This window comes from Schistocerca americana, chromosome 5, assembly GCF_021461395.2.
Source record: "Schistocerca americana isolate TAMUIC-IGC-003095 chromosome 5, iqSchAmer2.1, whole genome shotgun sequence".
In the NCBI taxonomy this organism is placed as follows: Eukaryota; Metazoa; Arthropoda; class Insecta; order Orthoptera; family Acrididae; genus Schistocerca; species Schistocerca americana.
In genome coordinates, this window is record NC_060123.1 from 600,624,099 (window position 1) to 600,637,829 (window position 13,731).

The following is a 13,731-nucleotide window of genomic DNA, read 5'->3' on the forward strand; positions in this document are numbered from 1 at the left end:
TTGCTCGCACGCGTTCAACCGTTTCTTCGCTCACTGCAGGCCGACCCGTTGATTTCCCGTTACAGAGGCATCCAGAAGCTTTAAACTGCGCATACCATCGCCGAATGGAGTTAGCAGTTGGTGGATCTTTGTTGAACTTCGTCCTGAAGTGTCGTTGCACTGTTATGACTGACTGATGTGAGTGCATTTCAAGCACGACATACGCTTTCTCGGCTCCTGTCGCCATTTTGTCTCACTGCGCTCTCGAGCGCTCTGGCGGCAGAAACCTGAAGTGCGGCTTCAGCCGAACAAAACTTTATGAGTTTTTCTACGTATCTCTAGTGTGTCGTGACCATATGTCAATGAATGGAGCTACAGTGAATTTATGAAATCGCTTCAATCATTTGTAATAGCACTGTATAGTATACCAAGATATGCGTCAAATTCTTCAGTTGTCAATGGCTTCTTACCTTTTCACTGCTCCTTATGATTTGATGTTAACGTTTTTGAGTATCCTGATTTGCCTTCTTCTTGGTTTCACATAATGTTATATCACACATTTCTTCTGTAAATATACTCTTGATGGTGTCTTTCATAGAAAGAAGTTTGGTTGTAGGACCAGATCTGTCCAGCAAAATACTATGCTTCAGCAACTTTTTTTGTCTCAAAAGGTCCCTTATTCCATATTTAGTTCCATCTTTACCATGTACAATGCCTGCAGCAGACACAATCGCTTCACTCTTTTCGTCAAATCTATCATTTGCATCGCTAGTACTATCACTTGCCACTCCTTCAACTTCATTATCACTACAAGCACCAATAGCATCTTCAATATCTGAAGCAGCAGCATCTTCCTTACTCGAAGTCCATTCGTCTGTAGAATCTTTGTCGCTAAAATCAGTAGCGTCATTCTTTGTATCAACAGTAGACAGTAACTTTTTAATGTACCTTTCTTTCGCTTTATAGCTTAATCTGCTGTATTCAGATTTAGAGAATTCCAGTTTATAATCCATGAGAATTCCGAGTTAAGGTTCACAGTAGCAAAGCTTACGCAACAATGAACTTTTCATAATGTTGTGCAACAGTAGCCAGCAACAATATTAGAATGTCTTCTTGCAACTGTTTCGTATATATCCATAGCTGAGTGTTGCCAACCGTGACTGTAAGACAGTAAAATCATTGTGTTACCCCGGTAACCAGGTCATATAACAAAGTATAATTTTTTATTTGTGAATGAAAGGTTAGTGATGTGGATAGGCAGACAAGGCACTCTGCATTTGCTCCAGCTGTGTACATTTTACGCCTGCTGCTCATCTGTTAAGAATCGAAATTTGTCTTGTGGCATCAAAATGGGCATTCTGAACAAAGACCTTGTAAAAAATAACTAGACTCACTGATGGCGTTGCAGTCGCGGGACAATTTGAACCTTCGGCTGGACGCCATTATAGTGGTTGTAGTCTGATGTGTTGTGTAGTATTGTTGTTTATGAAGATCCTGATTCAACGTTGTATATTTGTTGGGGCGTACATACAGTATTTGTTACTCGTAATTCTACTGTCTGTACATTCCAATCAAAAGACGTACAATGGTGAAGAGTTACGCAGCGATTAATTGTACAAATAAATTCGAGAAAGGAACGAATAATACATTTCACAGGCGTGTGAATATTTTAAGTTGTTTCGGATGTCAGTGCACTTGCTTAATAAATGTTTTTGTAACACGGTATTAGCATAATGTCTGTGCATCTATTTGCAGGTTTCCTTTCTCAAAACCACAGCTGTTACAAAAATGGTTACACGCTGTCAGGAGGCAAGATTTCCGACCGACAGAATACCATTTTATATGTTCTGATCATTTTGAAGAAAGTTGGCTGATCGGTAGTGTTTTCATGGTCTAGGTTAGGTTGAAACTTGATGGTTTGGTCGTGTGTTGCCAAAGCACTATGCCATATGTAACGCACATCTCGTCATAAAATCTAAAGCAAGGTAGCATCAGAAAATATCTATTAATATAGTGGGCAAATCTTTGAGTATTTTGATGCATTTTGCGTACATCTATCGTAAATGAACTACGAAAAATGCTAGGGATCCAGTACATAAGTTTTAGCTACGGCTGATTCCATGTAGTACGTAAGATAAATTCATTAACAGTGACTAGTTGCTGTTTGTTCATAAATTAAAAAGTATATTGTAGTAAAGCATTTAAATGAGGCATTATGTTTGCGACCTAACTCAAGGGAAGGCATTTTATAACCAAAAACGATGTATAAACATTCGAACTCCGCGCGTCAGTTTACCACTCTAATGGCCGCCGCCCAGCTATTCAATTTGTCCGCTCTTCACAGTCGACCACTCGTGCGGTTGTGGGGGCCTGATTCTGAAGCTAAATTACGCAGGATTATTGGTGAGACAGGTACTTGCTTGCCGTAAACTGGCTTTATTATGCGCTATTGGAAAAAGAATTACTACGCCCTGTTAGAAGTTTCCAGTTCACTCAAGGTTTATTGTTGAAACAGTGGATATCAAGTACTTGACATGATTACATTTACAGATCAGTAACACAAGCAGTTCTGAGCTAGCAGTTATCGACACATGCTGAGAAAACGATATTAATACGTAGTGTAGCCTCCAAGGGCGAAGATGCAGGCGCAGACTATGGCATCCAGTCGATCGTACAGATGGCGAATATTGTCCTGGGATACGTCATATCAATCAAACCTGCCCGACGTGATGGCGTACTTCTGTTAAGAATTGTTCATTGACAAGTCTGTAACAACAACAACGCTGTACTATTGTACATATAATAATTTTTTCTTCTGATTTTCGATAAATTAGTGTAATCGATGTTCTGAATACATTTCTATTCTTGTCATGTCATTATGTTAAAGAAACTGTAAGCAATTTTCGATGTAAATATTAATGTTTATGTCAAACTGCAAGCAATATTATAACAAAATTGAAATGTAAGAAATGTTGAAACTGTTGTAAGATGTTAAAGTTGTAATTGTGCGCCTGGTCCATACGTAGGCAATGTATTAGGATATGTAGAATGCAAAACCTCGGGTGAATACCCTGTCTGTAGGGGAGCGGTAAAAGGTGGATGGTAGGCGAGCGCGGAAAAATGCACACGGGCGCGGCACGGCATAACGGGCTCAGCAGTAGTAGTCGGAGTTGGGCATCGGTCTGAGAAACACGCTCTGGATCGAGGAGGCTCTCCTGGAAAACGTGATTTCATTGAGCCTCGGATGTGCTGTTTCCGACGACTATACAGCATGGCTATATTCCATAGGCACTAAATGGAAGTGTATTGCGACGCTAAGAAGAAGCAAAGTGCCGATACATCAAGAGCCATAGCTGTGATTGTATGTGTGCTTTGTGCCTCGCCATCTCGCCGTCCGCCAACCGCCGCATCGACACGAGCAGGTTGAAACTTTTAGTACTGTATTCGTGTGGACCAGTGTTACTTTTGTTCCTGACTGTTCAATAACAACTTAACTTTTACCAGAACTGTCCCATCATTTAATTATCCTCATCACTAACCTAGACAGGGTCCTTTCCACATGTTGTGCAATCCGAGTGTCCCGAAATGAAGATTTAAAGTTTATGTTAATAATACTTACCTGCAGACCTATCTATGTTAGAATGATGTTTAGAGAACTTTGTTGTTAATGTATATATAGGTAAATAATGTAGGTCTGACAAAGTTGGAAGATAATGTTGAAATTGGTTTAGTAATGAAGGCTAATTAATTTGAGACAAAAATAATGGTAGTTAAATGAGCAAGAAATAAGACAAAAAGAGTAGTAACTCATATATTGGAAATCTTGAGTGCTTAACGATTTCGATAATCAAAAATTTCAGTACAGTGATCATAACAGTTTCAGGGCCCCCCCCCCCCCTTTTCTTTTCTATTCATGTAAATTCTAAAATGTACTGAACTGATTTGACCAGCAAAGTTAATGTCGAGATAAAACCAAAAGTTATTAGTGTTTTACCTTTTTCAAAATTGACATTGTATGTGTGTTTCGAAAGTGCTATTTCTAGGGTAACCTATGCCCGATTTTAATCAGATCAATAGACTGTACGAAGTTTGTAGTAAACATTATAGTATATTGTTGTGTATTTATGGCTTGTCCATATTAGTACAGAAAGTGAAATTATTAGTTCAGTAGATTTTCTGGTTCTAAAATTTACGATATTATGCAGTGTTATTACGTGTTGTTTTGCATACACGTACTTCAACTTGTACAGGGAAGAAACTCAATTAATGCCTAATTAGGCTGGCGACCGTATTATTAACAATTTGGTAGCACCTGCTGTGTTGTTTCTTGTCCGTCCTAACGTGTAGTTGCACTTCAGACTTGCTTGACGTATCATTGTTGTTACTGAGTGGGTGAAAGTCTGATTTTGCCTCCATTCTGGTACACGCGGTCAACATATATACCAAAATCCTTTCTTATAAGGTGAAGCCCGTCAACTTACCATAGTACAGGCTTTAATAAGTATCGTGCGCAGTAGCGTAGTGTTACAAGTCGTATGAGTCGCTTCTCGCCCAATCATGTCGCACGAGTGCTCAATTCGAGACAGTTCCAGTGATCATGCTGGCCAGGGCAGTTGATCTACATCTTTCAGAGCACGTTGATTTTCATGGCCAGACTATAGGCGAGCATTATCCTGTTGAAGCAACACATCGTCTTCCTGCTGCAACGACGGCAATAGAACGGGTCTAACAACATTCTGCACTCACCGAGAGCTGGTTAGCATCCCCATGGTAACTAGAGTTGTAGCTTATCGCACTCCAGACCATAATGCCAGTGTATACAGAACGAATGCTTCCTCGAGACAAGACTCACTAGGTCTACGTCATATACACAAGTGAACGTCACTTTCGTGCAGGCATAATTTGATTCCATCACTGAAGAGAATGGCGCCCCATGCCATCTCCAAGTAACTGTCTAATGCGGGGGCGGGCAGGAATCCTGCACGTGTGCGATGCACTTGCACGTGTGCAGTTAACAGGTGTTGTGCGTGCACACTCGAGCAAGCTGGCCACCCGCTTCTCTCCACTCCCCACCATACCGTCTCTCCGCTTCTTCCTCTGTAATGCGTTTTGTTTCCTGGCCTGTTTTATTGAATGAAGGAATAAGGTTAGTAGGAGTGCTTGAAAGATATCGTGGTTTGAAAGAGTGCCTTTTACCTACGATACGTTTTATTTAATTATCACAGGTGGAGTTTACAATACATTTAATGTCTGGAACAAAATTTCTACATACAGACAAATGCAAACAATTACGTAAATATTCATTACTTATGTTTGCTCTTAACTGAGACTTATTAATTTTCATAACAGAAAAAGTCTCTCACAAACGAATGTCGAGCCAGACATTGGCATTATCTTCGCGACTTCACGATGGAGACGAGGAAACTCTTGCTGTGGAAAGTCGTGATAAAAATCTATTACACGTCTTGCCAAAAGGAACTGGTCTCTCAGACGAGAATTATGCTGTAGAATCTACAGTGCAGATCTGTTAATTTCATTTTCAAACTGGGATGAATATTATCTACAGAAACAGCAAATTGTCTCGAGAACTATTCAAAACCTTGGGATAAGTGTGATATACCCCCAAATCGCTTGAGAAATTCCTCTTTTATTGCACTCATTACGGGAACATATTGAAATTTATTATAATGGCGTTCAATATTAAACTTCCGCCGAAGAGCGAGAATACTGTCACATATTGTACATTTCGAATTTTCACGTTTTTGCACAAAGAAAACATGATTCTCCCATTCCCTTTTTAAAGATAGCAAATCTCCACTTCTCCGTTTCCTTGGTTCACTCTGCATTTTCCGGTTCTTGAAATACAACGTTCACTACGTAGTGGTCGCTTCGCTTCAACGTCCGCAGCTTAGCCTGGAACTACACTGCCGCAACCTGCCGGCTGTCGCCACTGCCCCATTTGACGACTGAACGTGAGCAGCACACGTGCAGCGCCGTGTGCTCATGAGCCGCGTGCAACGTTTGCCCACCCCTGGTCTAATGGCACGAGCCGGGCCGTGAACGTTCATGCTTCAGCTTGAGTGGTAAATGGGCCTGAGGTGTGCATGCCCGTGGTCCCATTGCTAATAACCAGTTGGCAACAGTTTGTGTTGACACAGGCTCTCTTATCTGTACTGTGGTTACTGTAAGACCTGCCACTGCTGTCCTTACAATAGGATGATGGTCATCTGTGCTCCATGTTCTTCCAGGGCCCCATCTACATGTGTGAGAGTGTTCACATGACCACTGATACCAGCATCGTCGCACAGCTGATGCAGGACATCCAACTTGTGTGGCAGTCTTCAGGAAGGATCATTCCGACATTCGGGATGCCACAGTTTGACTGCTTTTAAAATTACTCACTTGGCTACAGGAAGTACAAGTGTGTCTCTGTGGCATGGTTACCTACGTGCTCCACACGTCTGCACCGCAATGAGCCTTCTGGCAGTGAGCATTGCCTATTAAAGGGTGGACGCATATGGCGCTCTGATAGCTATGCCATTACGATATCTGTTGGCGGACAACGTTGAGGCGTATGACGTCATCAGGTCAAAATTACGTCTTTCCAGGTGCACTAATATTTTCCTAGCAACGTATTTTATCTGGTGCGGTTATAGCAAGGAATGTGTTCTGCACTTGTGTTCTAAGTGAACAGTGTTAGCACTTTGTCGGATTCGTGTCTTTGTGGGCATCAATATTTCCTTTTTATTGGGTAATCTGAACATATCAATGACTGATCATACTACTTTACCACTCACTATGTAATATTATTGTGGATATCGGGTTACATTTTCGTCTTTTGTTGAGGTGTGGTTCTGTACACCCTTATAATCTGTTAAATGACATTTGTATGTACTGTTCACAAGATTTCGCGTTGCTTTACGAACAGTGACTGAGTTTAAATTTCACTGTCTCTTGAACTCTTCCCCTCACGAACTTATTTCTAGGTCCTCCGATTCCTGATGCTTGTCCACACTCGCGCTCATTCAAGCTTACCTCATGAAAGTGTCCGTATCACGTGAAACATATTTGAAATATTTCTTGAATTGCCTTCAGCAGAACAAATTCCTAAGTTGCCTTAGGCAATAACATCGTTTTATGACCTTATATACAATTTTCAGCTAAGCACGGTGAGCGCAAGGAGCCATGATCTTCAAGACAAGTGGTACAGTGCGGAATGCTTCGTGAAATTGGTTTCAAAATTGTCATTTTCCATTCGTTAGGCGTAATGGATCACTAAGCATTTCTGAAGTAATTTCAGCATCATCGTTCCAGGAATCCCGACATCACCACACCCAGCCATGTCCAGCTAGGCGATAACATCGTCTTCCCCAGAACTCTGGCATCACCACATAAAGGCACATGCACCAATGTCCGGAGATCGTCGCTCCAAGAATGCTGACAACAAAGCGTATTAGCCACATGAAAGCCATCCCCAATCCCCCACTCCCCATCCCCAGGACTCACGCATCCCCACTCATCGAAGTGCCAACAGCATGCAAGCTTAAGCGACCAAGAAACCTGCGAGAATGTCGTTATTTGCTGCCAAGTACAAAGCGGCGCCAGCAGCAACAATCTGACAGAAAGGATAAGCCTGATTTTAAATATTATGCTAAGTTGATGATCTTTTGTTTATGGCTTTTCCTACACTGATAAATCATGGATACTACTTCCCCTTACCCTATTTAGCACAAATTTAACACTACACATTTTTACGAAGACTGAACCAAAACACTGGGTAATCCTAGATAAATTACATAACATTTTATAAAAAGAGCCTAACAAGAAGCACCCTGAAACTTCCTCGCAGATTGAAACTGTGTGCCAGACCGACATTCGAACTCCCCGGAGCCTTTGCCTTTCGCAGGTAAGTGCTAGAGCATTCTGGAACAAGCGCCCTAACGGACAAGGATCTGAATCTGACTATTCTCCTGTGCAAGTCCATTGTTTAAACCACAGGTCCTCCTCTGTCGAAAAGAGAATAATTCGTTCAGGTTACACTTCTATATTGCTACCAGAAAGCGTATGAAATTCACATACAAACATTTTGGCAGCGGAAAGTAATTACTCCCTCCCAAATCGTCTACTACAATACGTTTTATGACAAATGATATAGGTACCCACCAGAATCAGTCCAGCTACTGTTATAGGTTAATGCATTGCCGCTCCACCAATAGCATTCCATGTTACTCGTTATAGCTTTTGAGAGCTGCACATTAGTAACTAATAGCTCGTCCAAGATATGTCTTCTCTGCTGATGAGACATGTGAAGGAGCTTCTTGCTCCACTCCACATCCTCCAACCTACAACAAAATAAACAAAAAGGTGATGTAGGAGTATCGAAAATTGTTGGTAGATGTTTATATCAACGGAGCCAAACGAGTCGTAAGGACTGAATTTTCACATGTTGTCACATGAGAAAGTGCGATCTGTTTTAATTGGTGAAAACTTTCTAAAGCCGAGATTGTATAAATATTTCGTTATTTTCAACAACCAGTTTCGAGAGACTTTGCTGTCATCTTCAGGTCTTCAAAAGTTTTGTTACACTCACAACGAACACGTTTCCTAAGATCCAAAGATGACAGAAAAGTCTATCGAATCTAGTTGTTGAAAACTGAAGAAATATTTATGTGGTCTTAGCTTTCGAAAGTTTTTTACCGAATCCTGATGAGTCTTGACTCGCTTGTTTTATTCTCACATAACCATCTTATTGGAGTACGATTGTCAAAGAGAGAAGAAGAAAAATATAATACATTAATTGGCGAGTGCACCAATCTCGATTAACAGATAACCGCGGTTCAACGCAAAATCCTGGTGCACCAACATCGATCTAAGCTAAACGAGGGAATCGACCGCGTTTATATTTAACCGGGGCTCTTTCGCGGTTTTCTCGACATAACCGTGGTTTTAGAAACATACGCTATTAAGATGGCGGCGCGTTTTGATGTTATGGATGACACTGAGGAAGAATTGTTATACCTTGATCATTTAAATCGTGGCCGAAACCGTGTTGGAGTGATTGTGGAAAGAGGCGAAAATGGTTCAAATGGCTCTGAGCACAATGGGACTCAACTGCTGAGGTCATTAGTCCCCTAGAACTTAGAACTAGTTAAACCTAACTAACCTAAGGACATCACAAACATCCATGCCCGAGGCAGGATTCGAACCTGCGACCGTAGCGGTCTTGCGGTTCCAGACTGCAGCGCCTTTAACCGCACGGCCACTTCGGCCGGCTGTGGAAAGAGGAAACCCTTTTGAAGATTATAGTGATAGGAAGTTTGGGGAGAGATTTCGTCTGCTAAAAGAAACAGTGTGTTAGTTATTAAACGAAATTAATGATAGTTTAGAATTTCCTACTGATCGGAATAACCCTATTTCGCCGATGAACAGACTTTTTGATTACTTTAAGGGCATATGCAACAGGTGCATTCAACATTCTTACTGGGGACAACAGCAGCGTAAATCATACAACAGCACAACGAATCATCAGTGATGTATCAGACATCATAGCATCAATGTCTCCTCGATTTATAAAATTTCCTACAAGAGAAGTAGTGCGCTCTCTGATGTATGATTTTAGTCAATTTGACCGATTTACTGGCGTTCTTGGTACCTTGGATTGCACCCATATAAGAATTCAGTCTCCTGGAGGACACAATGTGGAACTTTTCCGCAATAGGAAATCATATTTTTCCTTTAACTGCCAGACCATTAGTGATCACAATTTGTTAATAAGAGATATTGTCGCTCGATGGCCGGGCCTCTGTGCACGACAGTACTATATTTCTCAACTGCGCTCGCAGAGCCCAGTTTGAAAATGGAGAAATACCGCAAGGTCACTTATTGGGAGATAGCGGTTATGCATGTAGATCCTACTTGTTAACTCCACTTATAAATCAGCAAAATGAAGCAGAGCATCGCTATAACAGGTCTCATATTAAAACTAGAAACACTGTTGAGAGAAAATATGGCTTGTGGAAGAGAAGATTTCCCGTATTATCTGTAGGAATAAGATGTAATCCACAGCAAACAATATCAATAATAATCGTGGGTACGGCTGTCTTGCATAATAGTGCGAGGAGTACAAGCAGTGAAGAACCACCAGAAGATCCAAAAATTTCTCGCCTTCTAAGTCAGTTACATGACGAACGAGTCCCCAACATTGAAGATAACGAAGCTGTGCTACCTGGACAGCAGATGTATCGTGATGACAGATTGCCAGGAAGAGCAGTTCGCCGTGCTGTAATTAATGAACATTTCCGATAAGGTAACATAAATTCAGACATTGTTCAGAATGAAAAATTACGATTATAGTTGCGGGATTTCACAGTAATTTTTAATTTTTTAGATTATTTCAGAATGTAATCAATTTTTTTCTTTTATATAGGGAACATAAAAGTTGCCTACTCATTGAACTGGGTGTATGATGAGAAATTCAGTGGTACGCCAAAAGCACTTTCAAATTTCAAACTAAAAGCCAGAGTGTGCCGTATACCATGCTTACGATGAACCCAGAGAAGTCATTAATTTATGAGTAAATTTACGAGGAGTAGAATCAAATTGCGCCTCCACATGGGGCCACATACCTGTTTTTCTTTTGAGCTGCAGCGGTCAGTTTTCTTATTTTCAAGAACGGATGCATTTGCATCCACCAGTTCAAGAAGTACATCAGTCTCGTGCTTCGAGAAATTCAGGGTTCTTCTCTTGTTCTCCATTATTCTCCAAAAAAACGAACAGATCGGAAATAGGTACGGTGGTACGTATACACACTTCTGCTTGTTGACGGGAAACACGGCAAAGAGAGAATGTGACACCAGCGATTATATGTACTATTTCATGTTTACTAACATCTTTGCGTCGCCAGGGCACGTTCCATTGCAATGTACAGAGTTTACCGTGGTCAAATGCACGGTTGGCTGACGACGGTTTGCTGACCAGCGATTAACGTTGGTGCACTGCAGGAACATTTTAAACACGATTTACTTTTGAGCATGATCACAGGACCTTGGTTATCATGCTTTTTGACCGGTGTTGCTGCACTCGGCCATAAACATTGGAGGATGTAATGATGCAACCACAAGTTTACACGAATCCTTATGTCCTACCATGCCAACAAATACGTTTTGACGTTAATTTTCTACCAAAAATGTGTACCGGTGATTCATTCAAAAAAGGTGTTAAGCTATTAAATGGTTTCATGAAACCATTTCATGCAACACACTGTGTTAAGTACTTTTATCTGATATTCTGAAGGTGCGGTATGTACAAAATGCGTAAATAAGTAATGCTTTAACAGCAGTTGGATTATTGTTAGTAACACCGAAAAAGCGGTGACAAGGACATTCTCAAGTCGTTGATGTATGTAAGAAAAGAAAGATTTAATACTGCTACGGAAGCTGATATAAACTATACTGAATGCGAACTGGAACAATTACACCGATTTTAAAAAATCAGTGTATGCCTTGATATCCAGCACTCTCTCCGATAATTGTAAAATACTGATTCAAGTTAGGAAAACTATTTGTGACATTTGTAACGTTCCCTGGCAGCACACAGGAAAAGAAATGACATTTAATTGTACGATGTACGCTATGAAGCAATTCGTATGTACTGTAATAGTTTAACAAAAAAAATATTATTTAATTTTGTATAAAGGACATTCGTTTTTATTGTAATATTTTCTGTAATAATATTCTCGATGTATTTATGATTGTAATATTTCTATACTCATAATGTAATTACGAAAGATGTCAATATCTGCGATAAGAAAAATGTAAAATACAGCCACAGAGGGGAGTAATGTTGTAAGATTGCAAAGAGACATTAACGGTCGGCAGTGGTATATATAGGAATACATAATGTGCATTCTTTGTCGTCTTCCTCGAGAGCTGAGAGAGAGAGGAACCTGTGACGTAGCATTTTATGAATGAGTAGATTTCTTTTGTCTGTATCTATCTTTAGCCGCCATTAGAGGAGAAATTACAAACTAATGTAAGTTGAATTATTGTTGTCGTCTAAATACATTATAATTTATCAAAATTGTGTATTACTAATGTAAATTAGCTTGCCCATGTCATCTATAATATTTCTTTAGAGAATTTTCAGCATTTTTAGCGATTATCGTTGGTGTTGCTGGGCTGTGCCGCGACCAAACGATTTGCAGCGGCAGCACATTTAAAAAATTGTTCCGCTGAGAAAAATTAACCAAACCCGTAAATCGGGAGCAGATAAAATTAGCAGTGCATTACGAAAATATTTTTCTTTTACAGCAACCCTGAGGCTGACGGAATTTATTACTGGTTTCACATTTGTGCATTCATAGGCGGATAGTTAACGTTGAAGTTTAACAATCTGTTGGTTCTTTCAATTTCTAAAGCAAATAACTTAAACGTATAGTGAAGTGTGTTTTATCAATGATAATTAAACGTTCAGATCGGCTTGGCAATATTTAACCATTTTCTGCTAACAGAGACAGTCTTGTGTTCCATAACTAACGCCGGGAAAGAATTCAGTAAATATTTAAAAAACCACTGCATTTAGAAAATGTGTGCCAAGGCCGAAATACGTAAAAAATTTAATTTATACAATTTTCAACTAAATGTTCTTAATCAGTTAATATGAATTTATCAGCATGAGAGGGTTGACTAAGGTCCACGTAATTTTAAATGTGCTTAATTCTGTCTAAATGAATTTTTATTACCACACGTAAATAAGGGGTTCTACAACAAAGTTCGTACTGAAAGAAAAAATAACAAAAATATATAAAGCAACATTTCCATCCCCAACATTTTCAAATCAATATTCATTTTTTTATTATTTTTAATATTATTTCATTAAACATTGCTATCGAGGTGTACGACATCAAACTTTTAGATATGTGTAACACTGTGCCAAGACAAACGATACAGAGGCAGCAGTATCTAAGCATCTAAGTTACTAAACGGCTGAACAGTCGGCGGTGCCCAGTATGCATTGTCTATCTAGCCGCCTTCAGTGGCAACAAAAGTTTCAAATTTCGTGTAATTACTGACCGTATTTAAGAGTTTTAAGTGCTGTCACAATCCGCTCATTAAGATGTATAATCTTACATTAAAGGTTAAACACAGAAGTAGTACTGATTACGGCGATTCAGGCGCACTCTGTTTGCATATGTGTCACATCATCTCCCATGTCGATGGTTACATAATCATGCCTCTCCTTTTCTCCCCTCCATCTCTTCCCCCATTCCCCTCACCTTCCCTTCACTGCCCTCTTAAGCCAATCGCAGCGCACTATTAAAATGAAGGAGCCAGTGACAAAATAACTGTAAAGGTCCCACTGAATTGCATTTATTTCCATATACAAATAATAAACTTGAATTGGCTCCATATTGAAAGATATTCATCAATACAACAGTATTTCCAAACTTCTTCGCATTAATCGTGTAAATCGGTGCTATTCATCACTCACACTCACACACTCACACACACACACACACACACACACACACACACACACACACACACACACACACGCACACACACATAAAGTCGCACTCACAAACAATTGTTTACATGAAGTTCAGTTGCTTCATCATTTAATTTCATTGCTTTTATGCTTACCTCATTTTCCTAATTGATGATCATGGCAAATAACTTACCCACGTATGGTGACTGCCATTAACCCTGGATCATAATGACTACCACTAACCCCAATGTCATAGTGACTTCCTCT

The 13,731-nt window shown here is 40.0% G+C and overlaps 1 protein-coding gene across 1 annotated transcript in view; it reads right to left on the reverse strand.

Annotated features, from left to right (window-relative positions):
• Window positions 1-13,731, reverse strand: part of LOC124616574 — a 113,700-nt gene that overhangs the window by 45,152 nt on the left and 54,817 nt on the right. Inside the window, exons 3-4 of the mRNA XM_047144894.1 lie at window positions 8,139-8,321; window positions 683-870 (exon numbers count right to left, since the gene is read on the reverse strand). Coding sequence (XP_047000850.1) covers window positions 683-870; window positions 8,139-8,321 — 371 coding nt within the window. The remainder of the gene's footprint in view (window positions 1-682; window positions 871-8,138; window positions 8,322-13,731) is intronic.